This window comes from Mesoplodon mirus, assembly GCF_964341445.2.
Source record: "Mesoplodon mirus genome assembly, chromosome: 6".
NCBI classification, from domain to species: domain Eukaryota; kingdom Metazoa; phylum Chordata; class Mammalia; order Artiodactyla; family Ziphiidae; genus Mesoplodon; species Mesoplodon mirus.
Window position 1 is genome coordinate 99,264,732 of NC_138982.1, and position 12,467 is coordinate 99,277,198.

General features: G+C 39.8%; 1 protein-coding gene across 1 annotated transcript in view; it reads right to left on the reverse strand.

The window, feature by feature from the left end:
* Nucleotides 1–8,583, reverse strand: part of ADGRG7 (adhesion G protein-coupled receptor G7) — a gene marked incomplete at both ends in the record, with an annotated part of 74,940 nt that extends 66,357 nt beyond the window's left edge. Inside the window, 4 exon segments of the mRNA XM_082624366.1 lie at nt 1,054–1,119; nt 1,125–1,165; nt 6,798–6,947; nt 8,490–8,583. Coding sequence (XP_082480492.1) covers nt 1,054–1,119; nt 1,125–1,165; nt 6,798–6,947; nt 8,490–8,583 — 351 coding nt within the window.
* Between the last annotated feature and the right edge of the window lie 3,884 nt (nt 8,584–12,467).

Consider the following 12,467-nt stretch of genomic DNA (forward strand, 5'->3'; position numbering starts at 1 on the left):
GCTTGGAGAGGTTATGGAGCTCACCAAAAGTTCAGACAGCTTACAAATGACAGAGCTGAGAGTAAAAAACTGGCTTGTCAGACTCCAGAATGTACAGCCTATATCGTTGGCAGCCACCTCCACACTCCACCCTCATCCCCACCCCCATACAACTGTGATTAGGGAGCCAGTGTGGTATGGTGTAGACTTTAAAATCAAGACCAGCTCCATCACTAGTTGGCTGCGGTTCACTGGGCAAAATACTACACTCTCAGAGACAGTTTCCTCATCTATAGAATGGGTACATCAATACCTACCTATATAGTTGTTTTTAAAATTAAAATAACATACGTAAAATGTTTGGCACAGTATTTAGCATGCAGTAAGTGCTCAATAACTAGTAAGTGTGATTAGCTAGAATTATTTATAATATGAGAATAAAAATCTAACACACTGAGGTTATATAAGGACTAAATGAGATAACATATGTAACATGCTGGTGCCCAGAAGGAACACATAAAGATAAATTTCTTCTTCCTCCCCTTGCTTGGTCCCAGGAATTAACAATTCCACGCATTTGCATTTGAGTATATCCTTAGTCAAAATAATTTAACTGGCCTGAAAAAATATTAAGTCAGTTATATTTCCCACTTCACCAGCTCATGGATACAGCCCTGAGACCAGCATCAGGTTCTGAACTTTCCTGCTTCAAAAGGTCTTTGGTCATAGTTTGTTTATTCTGATCCAGTAGACCATCAAAATACCTTTGTTTTGGTCTCAAATGTCAGGGATCTATTTTCAGTCAAAACTTCAGTGGTCAAAATTATGAGGCCATTTAAAACATGTTATAGATTATCATTTGCTGAACTCTGCCAAACCAACATGTCCAACTGTCCCTTTTCCCAAATGGATATCAACTTTAAAAAATAAGAATGGTTTTAGTTACTAGTCTTTGTTATTTCTAATTTGAGAGTTTTAAAAGCATTGATTTGGCAACAAGTAGCAGAAGAACAGAGAATCTGCACAGAGTCTGAACTTTTTCCCGTTGCCCATCTCGTGGAACATATGGCATACCTGCTTTTCCAGGGTTTCCAGATTTTCATTACAATTTCCCATTGTCACATTTTGTAATTCTGTCTCTCATATTTATTAAGACTGCACAGCCAGGTTGCCACTGGATTGCCCACTTTAATAAAAAGAAGATGGGGGGAGGGATAAATTATGAGTATGGGATTAACAGATACATACTACCATATATAAAATAGATAAACAACAAGGGTTTACTGTATAGCATAGGGAACTATATTCAATATCTTGTAATAATGAATAATGGAAAAGAATAAAAAAAAACATGTATATATATATCTGAATCACTTTGCTGTACACCTGAAACTAACACAATATTGTAAATCAACTATACTTCAATTTTTTTAAAAAAAGAAGAAGAAATAAAGACAATGCTTGCAAAGATGGGAGCAACCACCTGCTCCAGAACACATAACCCCTTCACAATGTGATTTTACTGCTCCTCCCATCAAGAAGTCAAGTCTGTTCCTCCACTTCCTGAATCTAGGCTGGCCTTCTAACTTGCTTTGACCAACAAAATGTGGTAGAAATGACATTGTGTGAGTTCCAAAACCTAGATCCTCAAGAAGACTTGAACTTTGGGTCTTTGCCCTCTTGGAATGCTATCCTGAGACCATCATATAAGGAAGAAGGTCTAATCTACTGGAGGATGAAAGGCCATGTGGAGGAGAACTGAAGCCCTCCAGCCAACAGTCAGCATCAATGCCTCGTGTGAGTGAGGTCACCTTGGACCTTTCAGCACAATCTAGCGCCACAGTCAACCCACAGGACTTTGAGGAATTTAAATCTTTATTAAGTCAGTAAGTTTGGGGTGGTTTGATACACAGCAATGGAAAAGTTAATCAGACAATCACTACAAGAATATTTCAGGCAGATACCACTTGTCTTGATTTTTAAATCCGGAATTCAAAAGACCGGTCAACTATTCTCTTCCTTTGAAGTCTGCAAGGAAGGTTTGCCTTCCAATAGCTAGGGACATAAGGGCTTTGAATTGGTTGTGATAGCGAATACTAGGCTGAGAGATCAGAAACAATATGAAAAATTCCTACTAAATATTTAATTATATGTTGATCTTTCCTTCTTTATCCAAATCTGGATAACACCTGGAAGGCAAAGAGTTCTATTGTACTGCAGTATCTAGTCTATGTGTTGCTGGCTCCCAATAAATACTTGTTGAATCATTAGGTTTATTTCCTAGGATTATCACCTGAGCCTCTGTATTTCAATGTCCTCCTATGGCTAGTACTTAAGAGGCTGTTAATAGATTAAATCACCTCCAGCTGTCATTAAAGGGACAGCTGATTAGCAGATGAACTCTCCTCAGGACCAGCTTTGGGTAACTACTTAAGGGCGCAACCACTAGAAACATTGAAACTACAGATTGCTTCTACAACACTTAAAGAAGAAGGTTAAAGTCACTCATAAGATTGCTCCACCTCTACTCTATGGCATAATGAAAATTTTAAACATATATGTAGGATGTTAATTTTTAGGTGGTCATAGTTCAAATGCATCTTTTCCTCTATATTACCTACAAGTATGAACCTACCTACTCAAGATCATTGAAAAGTATTTTGGTCATTTGCTATATACAACCAAATAATTAGAAGTAATTATTAATACTAAAGCAAATTTGCCAATAGTTGGAATCTGTACCTTTACATTATTTTATGGGCTCAGTCTGAAATTCAAAGGTAAGTATAATAGACATTTTCATAATAGTTTCTCAGAAAAGAAAAATACATAACCAAATGAAAGATGGTGATTCTCTTGTCCCCAAAAAAGTAACATCTTTCAAGCAAGTGTGATGTCCCTTGATGGCTCTATTACTGACATTTTTACGCTACCTGATTCAACAGCACAGTTATTTTTTGTAGCCGTATCTGTTTTGTAAATTATAATGAAATATTTAAGACACAAAAAACATATAAAAATTATGATGGTAGGACTTCCCTGGTGGTGCAGTGGTTAAGAATCCACCTGCCAATACAGGGGACACAGGTTCGAGCCCTGGCCCAGGAAGATCCCACATGCCTCGGAGCAACTACGCCCATGCACCACAGCTACTGAAGCCCACACGCCTAGAGCCTGTGCTCCGCACCAAGAGAAGCCACCACAGTGGGAAGCCCATGCACTGCAACAACAACAACAACAAAAATTCGTCATGAAGGACCTAGAGGTAAGTCGGGAATAAAGACACAGACCTACTAGAGAATGGACTTGAGGATACGGGGAGGGGGGAGGGTAAACTGGGACAAAGTGAGAGAGTGGCATGAACATATATACACTACCAAATGTAAAATAGATAGCTAGTGGGAAGCAGCCACATAGCACAGGGAGATCAGCTCGGTGCTTTGTGACCACCTAGAGGGGTGGGATAGGGAGGGTGGGAGGGAGGGAGGGAGACACAAGAGGGAAGAGATATGGGGATATATGTGTATGTATAACTGGTTCACTTTGTTATAAAGCAGAAACTAACACACCATTGTAAAGCAATGATACTCCAATAAAGATGTTAAAAAAAATCCAGGAAAAAAAAAACGCAGCTATTTTCCTGATTCATAAAACAATTGAAATATCTAAAAAAAAAAGAGTAGCCCCAGCTCGCCACAACTAGAGAAAGCCCGCACAGCAATGAAGACACAATGCAACCAAAAATTAATGAATTTAAAAAAAAGAGAATCTTTTAAGAAAGTGACTTATAAACTGGGATCATCAACTTAAACATCACTGATTCTGATGTTAAAATAATTCATGCCCCTCAGCCAATTACAAAACAAATTTCTTCCTCAAAAAAATCCTTTCCCTTTCATAGGAATTATTTTCTTGATTTAAAGAGTGATTATATGAGGAAGCAAGAAGGGAGACTGGTAAAGTTACAGAACAGAGATTTACAACAACAGGATTAAAACTCAATAAAAGTACAGCTGCCTAAAACCCAGCTTCCTCCATCTTGGAAACACTTCTCTGGACTTTTTTTAAACCCCAAAATGCAACCTGCCCTCCAGGAACAGTCACATGAGTTTGATTTATTATCAAGTTTGCCTCTTGGGGGAATATGTAATTGAGTAAAATGAAAGCCAAGCAACTGTAACATGGGTATAATAATAACTGCCTCAGAGACAGCTGTCAGGATTAAATGAGAGAAGGTATGTGAAGTTTTTTAGCACAGTACCTAGAATACAGTAAAAAAAAACTTAACAGTAAGTTTTATAAAAATGAAACATATAAATAGTATACATATAGCCACATTGATGTTCACTCTATAGCCAAACAACAGCAACTTCTAATTGAAATTTACTTACAGCAGAATTTAAATTGTTTTGTACTTTTTCTGCACAGAGGCCATTACTTTTTCATAGAAAATAAAAGTGAGAGAGATATAACTTGTTTATATAAATACGTTAAACCTAAACCATAGATATATATTCTGTTTATATTGAAAATAAATTTTGAAGGCAGTAAAATTAATTTACCCCAAATTGTATGTGTATGTGTTTATGTGTATTTTTCCTGAGTAAGACACTCACAGTTTTCATCGGTTTCTCAGAGATATCCATGACCCTCCCCTTAAAAAATGAGTTTAAAAACCATTCATCTCTATACCCAGGTAAAGGGACTAAAGTGAGAGCGTTCAGTACTTCCATGAGATGGGATGAGACGGGATGGAAAGGGGCGGAGGAGAATAACTGGAGAGGAAGGGAGTGAAGTGGAGAAGCCAGAATTTACCAACTAAGACAAAGTCTGAATACAGTGCACAAAGCAAAACAGTAACAGCAAACAATACCGGTCCTTCAATCTTTCTCTTTAGATGGTACCGATAACCCCCTCTTTTTCCACTGGGTTTACCCAAAAACTGAGGGATGTCCCTTACATAAAGAGCCATTTCAAAAAAAATCAGCTAGAGCAAGGAAACGTTTGTCTTTTCTGAGGAGCTGGTATGCTTTTATTGTTAAACATGGGTTCTTTATTATCGTGCGTTTGGGGACTTAGCCCTCAGGAAACACAGGGATATGTTTTGTATTTATTTTTAGCAACTCCTTCTAGCCTTTGATTTTCATTTACTTTCTATTCCCAACCTTGTCCTCTTCCCTACAGTGTTTTTGTACTTTGGTCCTTGTTTTAATGGTTCTATCGTACCTGTGTTCTTTATAAGTCGCCACAAATTTCCCTTTAAAAGTAGATGTCTTGTAAAGGAAGAAAAGGAGGGAAGAAGGGAGGAAGGAAGGAGGGAGGGAGGGCGGAAAGGAAGGAAGGAAGGAAGGTTCTTAAAACTATACCCTTGGGCTTCCCTGGTGGCGCAGTGGTTGAGAGTCCGCCTGCCGATGCAGGGAACACGGGTTCGTGCCCCAGTCCGGAGGGATCCCACATGCCGCGGAGCGGCTGGGCCCGTGAGCCATGGCCGCTGAGCCTGCGCGTCTGGACCCTGTGCTCCGCAATGGGAGGGGCCGCAGCGGTGGGAGGGCCCGCGTACGGCAAAAAAAAAAAAAAAAAAAAAAAAAAGTATACCCTTTAAATAAGGTCTTATAAATTTAGCAGCCTTAATAGGGTGAAACCTATCGTTCATAATTTTTTTAAACCTCAAATTATTTTACAAACCTTAAATAAACAAAACCACATTCTCTCCAAGTTTAAATTTTACTGCTTTTATTCGGATAAATTTTTTCTTGCTTGTTCTCTAAATCCTATATACAGTATTCTCTAAATATGTTCTTTGGGGAAAAAAACAGATCTATTCTCAGCTACCACTCCATCAGCAGCCAACATATTTGACTCCTTTTGTCCTTGACAGTGGATCTTTGCAGGCATGCCTTGCGCTCCTGCTGGCTACCCCAACCTTCTGTCTGTCCTCTGCAGTTACCTCCTCTGGGGGCAGACCACCCCTCCTGCCCTTTCTTGACTGGCATTATTTACCCTTACTTACTCAGTTTTATTAGAAACTGTCTCTCTGTCTCTTTTTTTTTTTTTTTTTACAAAAGGGAATGCTCAGCACCTCCAGTTTTGGATCCCTTTATGGAAAACCCCATGGCACAAAGGAACCAGCATTAATATTATGGAAAGTCTCTGTCCTGAGTTTCTGGGGCTTTCCCTTAACATCATTGTTTACACACCATTGCCCGCCTTCACCTCCCTTTCTCAGGCTCAGCTCTGCCACATAGCAGGTGACTAACAAATAGTTGTTGAGTAACCAGGAAAATTGTTTTCTAAATGATCTTAATTTTTAACTAGTTTTCTACACCTGAAAAGTGGGAACTTTGTGCGCAAAACATAAGATCATTTTTTTTTACAATCCTAATGAAAACATTCCTAAACTTTCTTCTTGAAATGAAATTTCATTCTGCATATGTTTAATAATGTGTGTGCGTGTGTGTGTGTCCATAACTATTTTCCTTCCTTGGATTTAGCTAAACAAGCCCAAACATGTGCTATTAATGATTTAAAATATTACTCGGCTATTCATTCAGTCAGGTGTTAAAAGAGCACGAACAGGCCAACTCAACTGTTGTTCGTCACCCTGCACACTTACGCACACACACATGCATGTACATGCATGTATTCATGTATATACGACCGTATGCTAGCCATTAATTGACGCTTGTCTTTTATATGTCATAAATGGCGGGCAGTCTCAGCCTAGACATGGCACTTTCCAGTACTGGTGTATCAGGTGGCAGGGACAGAGGCTCAATACCTTCTCTTGCTCTGAATTAAACATAGCAGGATGACATTACCTCTCTGGATCCTGATTACACTCTTCCAGATGCCCAATCCCCAAATGACGGCGGTCAGCAGCCCACACACAATGGCCACCAGCACCTTGAGGTTACACGCATGGCAGGAAGCCAGGGGAATCCAAACCACAAATCCACTTTGGTTCTTTTCTTCTTGAGCCAAGAACTTTAATCAAAAACTCTTCTAGGGGTCTTCCCTGGTGGCACAGTGGTTGAGAGTCCGCCTGCAGATGCAGGGGACACGTGTTCGTGCCCCGGTCCGGGAAGATCCCACATGCCGCAGAGCGGCTGGGCCCGTGAGCCATGGCCACTGAGCCTGCGCGTCCGGAGCCTGTGCTCCGCAACGGGAGAGGCCACAGCAGTGAGAGGACCGCGTCCCACACACAAAAAAAGAAAGAATGAAAAAAACTCTTCTAAAAAGAATATTTCCTTCTCTCAGGGTTCTATCAGCCTGATGTCCTCATTTTTTAGGATTTTTGAGGTTAATCAGGCAGGAAGCAGTTCAAATTACCTAATAAAAGGTACACAGTCTGCTTGCAATTTCCTCATCCTTCACTGAATGAGAACATAAAAAAAGTAATTGGGGTTATGGGGAAGGAAGATAACTCAGGGCAATAAAGGAGAAAGGGAGGGAATAGCTAACTGAATCAAAGTGTAAATGTCCTGAGAAGCAAGGAAGTGGGGAAGGGAACAAAAAAGAAACAAAAAAAAAAAAAGAAGAGAAGTCAGGAAGGCAGTGGACCTGGGGATCACCTATGGTTCAGCTTCCTGTGTTTTGTTAGGAGGCTCTAGCAGAGGTAGACCAGCAGGCACTCCAGGCTGTCCACTGAGGTCAAACAGTGATGCCCACACATGATTCCAGTACTTGCACGTCTTTAAGAAGCCCATACTTTGACAGCTACAGTTGGTGAGTGGGCATTACTGGCACATGAATTTTGAAAAGCACTGAAGCCAGCATTATGACCCATCTGTTATGGGCTGAACTGTGTTCCCCTAAAAATTCATATGGTGAAGTAGTACCTAGAATATGACCTTATTTGGAGATAGGGTCATTACAGGAGGTAATCAAGTCAAAGTGAGGTCATTAGAGTTGTCCCTAACCCAATATGACCGACGTCCTTATACAAAGAGGAAATTTGGACACAGATATGCATAGAGAGAAGAGGATGTGAAGGGACATGGGGAGAAGACAGCCGTCTACAAGCCAAGGAAAGAGGAAGGAAACAGATCCTTCCCTCCTAGGCCTCAGAAGGAACCAATGCTGCCAAATGCCTTGATTATGGCCTTCTAATCTCTAGAACTGCTTAACAAGAGATTTCTGTTGTTTAAGCCACTCAGCTGTAGCACTTTGTTACAGCAGCTGTAGCAAACCAATCCACCATCTGAGTCACTGTCAGCTGGTGTCTCTGCAGCTGCAGCTCTGACCCTCTCCTGCCCAGAGGCCCATGTTCTTCCTCCCTACCCCTTCTCCACTCTCAACTGCAAGAATGAATGAATGCATGCATATCCACCTCTGCAGCTAGAGCTCTGTTCCTGGTAGATTCAGATAGGTTTTACAAAAGAGGACACATTTAAGCTGAATTTTTTCAACCCCCAAACAACTATATATTTTTCCCTATCCTCTACAACACTCACCTTCATCAAAACAAAGCTTGCAGGGGACACACACATAGGCTCTAAACTTTACCTCACCCAAGGGTTTCAGAGAAACATACCGGTGTATCCCAAAATGGAAGAACTTAGAGGCAATGCTGCCAAAACACAAAATAGATGAGGGTGAATCCATTATCTCATTTACTGTGAATAGATTAAAAAATATCTGTTTCTGATCTGTGTACATGTACATGCACAGAAAATGTCTGGAAGTGTACATAAAAAAATTCCTCTTGGGAATCTGAGGGATCTGATGAGAAATGTATTTTTCATTTTACACCCCTTTTATGATTTGAAGTTTTCACCTTATGCATTTATTATTTTTTCAATTATTACAACAATAAATATATCTATTATTTCTTCAATAATAAAGGGAATAATTTTCAATAAATAGCAAACGTAAGAAAAATAATACCAAGCACTATGCTATGCACTTTACATATCTGTATCTCATTTATAAATATGTACAATAACCCCATGGAACAGATACTATTACCCACTACATGAATGAAGAAATGAGACTTGGGTGGTATTACTCTCAACAGGAGCTCTGTGGTTAAGGAAATCTGGGTGACACTAGGTGACATAAAGGTAACAGCTTTCTTCAATTCTAGGATTTCTCAGAGCCTTTCGATGTTCAAACACCTTGTGAATTATCAAGTTGCCCGCATTATTTGACCACAGAATCCTCTTCTCGAGAAGAATCTCTCAGAAATAGCATTCCTAGGAATATGCTTTGGAAACACTGTCTTGCATGAACATCTGCAGAATGGTCGTAATTGAACTGTATGACTATAGGCACTGATCATGGGCTCATGTTTGCCATGTGGTAATGGTATTCATCTCGTGTAGGGTTCCAGATTTTTTTTTTTTTTTTCGGTACGCGGACCTCTCACTGTTGTGGCCTCTCCCGCTGCGGAGCACAGGCTCCGGACGCGCAGGCTCAGCGGCCATGGCTCACGGGCCCAGCCCCTCCGCCGCATGTGGGATCTTCCCGGACCGTTCGTGTCCCCTACATCGGCAGGCGGACTCTCAACCACTGTGCCACCAGGGAAGCCCCCAGATATTTTGAAGGGGTTGTACACTGGTGACTGAAAACTGACTTTGGTGGTGCTCAGACATTTTCTCTTCCACACCTGACAGAAGTGCTGGAATTCTGGGATGTTACAGTGGCCATAACTTTTTAGTGCTTTCATATCTTCATCTATAGGCCAACTATCCAGCTGGGAACTCTAGAAATTCAGAAAACAGAAGAAATCCCTAGGCACAGAAATTTAGATGTTGACGTTTATATAACAGCATGAATTTCAATTGGTTATAGACAAATATATAAAGTCATCAATTTATATACACACATATTAAGATGACAAAGAAGGAAAGGAAAAGAGTTAAATAGGGAATAATTCATTTATTCATTCATTCTACTCATGCAGACGTCACGCTACATGCTGGGGATAAAATAGTGAACAAGAGAGGCAAGGTCCCTGCTCTCACATAGCTTACACTCAGGGAGGCCTGGATTTGTACTGACTTTGTCTCATTTGCTCTGTGACCCAGGACAAGCTACATAAGCTTTTGAAACTCTGTTTCTTCATATTTTAAACAACCTATTTGAGGCCTTTTGTTCCTGAAAATTTCAGTCCTAAAGTCTTGGTTGAGGAAGCCCAGAGCAGATTCAGAATCCAGCAGGGTAAGGAGGGGATCCACAATGGGGGAGGGCAAAAGGCGGGGGAGAGCCTGGCATGAGATGTCAGACCCCAAGCAGGGTGAATAAGGCATCCATGTGATGGGGAGAGGCAGCCTGGCATGAGGTTTCAGAAGCAAGGGGTAAGGAAGGTGTCCAGGTGAGAGATAGCCCCATGTGGGAAATCAAAGCTAGAGCAGAGAGAGGAGGGCAGTCCTTCAGAGACTGAGAGGGGTCAGGAAGACATCTTCATGGGTGGACTAGTTGGTGTGGGAAGTCAGAGCCATAGTTAGTGAGAAGGGTATCCACATGGGGTAGCAGCCTGGAATAGGGAGTCATACCCCAGGCAGGAAGAGAAGGGTGTCCATACGTGGGTGGAGGTGGGGGTGAAGATCAAAGATTGGTTACATACTGGATGATCAAACAGCTAAACATTTAAGAATAATCAGAGCCAAGTTCCTTACTCTAAAAGGGAGTTACAACTGTGGAAAGGGAGAAACTTGACTTCCATAAGAATTTCAAAACAAGTAATCAGAAATGTGGAGAAAGAAACAAAATTACATGCAATCAATTTTGAAAGAAGCAATATCCTGCAGGGAAAGTGGCTGTCAGAAAAATGCGTAAATGCAGTCCTGAACTTCTTATCCAAAAGAGGAAAACTTTTGACTACAACAAACACAAGTGTTTCAAAGAAGGTGTATGATATTACTTTTTATTTCTAATACTTGACCTAAATAATTTCCATTGTGTCTTAAAAAAAACTATAGCATTGAATTGGAATTGGATGTATATATCAATACAAACTCATGGATTTTAAATATATTTTTAATAATATATATTTCAATATATATTCAATAAATATATTTTATATATAAATAATATAGAAGTAAACATAGGTGCAAAGTGTGTTAATACACAAAAATGTATATGTTGCATATTTATGATATAAATAACACATTTACATACATATATTGTCTAGCTCCAGCCACTCATAGGGCCTGGAAGCATTTATACCCCATTAGCAATAAGCACACCTAAAGCTCAGATTCTGATCTAAAAACAATTTTCCACTAACAATTTTTTTGGGAAAATGGCTAATTCCAAGACTAGGGCAGGGAAACTCCAAGGTGAGCCTAGAGTATCTTATACCAGAAAGCAAAAAAGTGTTCAAGGAATGATGGGTACATATTAAATGGACACAGACTCCAGCATGAAGTGACCCCCCATTACCAAATGGGGACAATTTGAGCATCAAAATAAATGATGCTTATAAAATACTATACTCCATTAAATAAAACAGGAAACCTACTGAATCTGAAACTCTGTGGGTGGGGCCCCACAATCTGTGTTTTAATTAGTCCCCCAACGTGACATTTAATTAGTCCCCCACAGACATTTGGTGAGAATTACCCTTTAGGGTAATTCTCCCAAAGGGAGTGAATCGGTTGCAGTAAATTAGCAAATGGCAAGAGATTAAATGGCTTTTTCATGTAATAGGACATTCCTTTGTTAATGCTTATGGGAAATCTCATGGCTTTAAAGATTGCAAGATGTTCAAATAAGTATGCTAAAATTCATAAGGAGCCTGTATTTTTGTCACATATGAAACTACCATTCTGTTGGGGTTTTTTGTTTTTTTTATCTTCAAATTTAAATTTAAATTTATTAAGACATTCAGCTATGTCTGTCAGTCTACATCCAAATTTGCTACTAAAATAAAGTCACATCCCACATTAGGAATACCGAGTCTGAAAAACACTTTTTGAGCCAAGCTTATTGTATAAATAAATGACTAGTTTCTTTTCATATCAAAATTCCCATAAAAAATTACATTCCCCCCCTCCCCAGTTCTACCTGTAGCCATGATGAATGTAAAAATTTAAATATGACAAATACTTGTCAAAGAAAAGGCGCAAAGTCTATTAACAGCTTTAAAAGTGGCATTTGCAGAGTATGATCATACAGTTATGTACTCATTCCCAAAGTGCAAATATTGCCATAATTTAACACTGTTTTGATTCAGTTGCAAGAATTAAACATTACACAGGATTGAAAAGTACACTTAGGGCCTTTATCAGTGCCCTGAAGCCCTTCCCACTTTGGTCTCCTATACTAACGTGGACTCCAAAGTGTTCATTAGAGTTTTAGTTTACCTCACACAGCCAACACAGTATACGATGTATTAACAAAAGTTTCATATACATCAAAATATTGAAGACTCCATCATAAAGTTCAAGGGTCTCAGGTTACATGAATGCACCCGCAAGGCCCAAGTGCCCACCCACCCCCTCCCCCAAAGCACATACGAAGTATGAGCGAGCTTCGATCTTTGA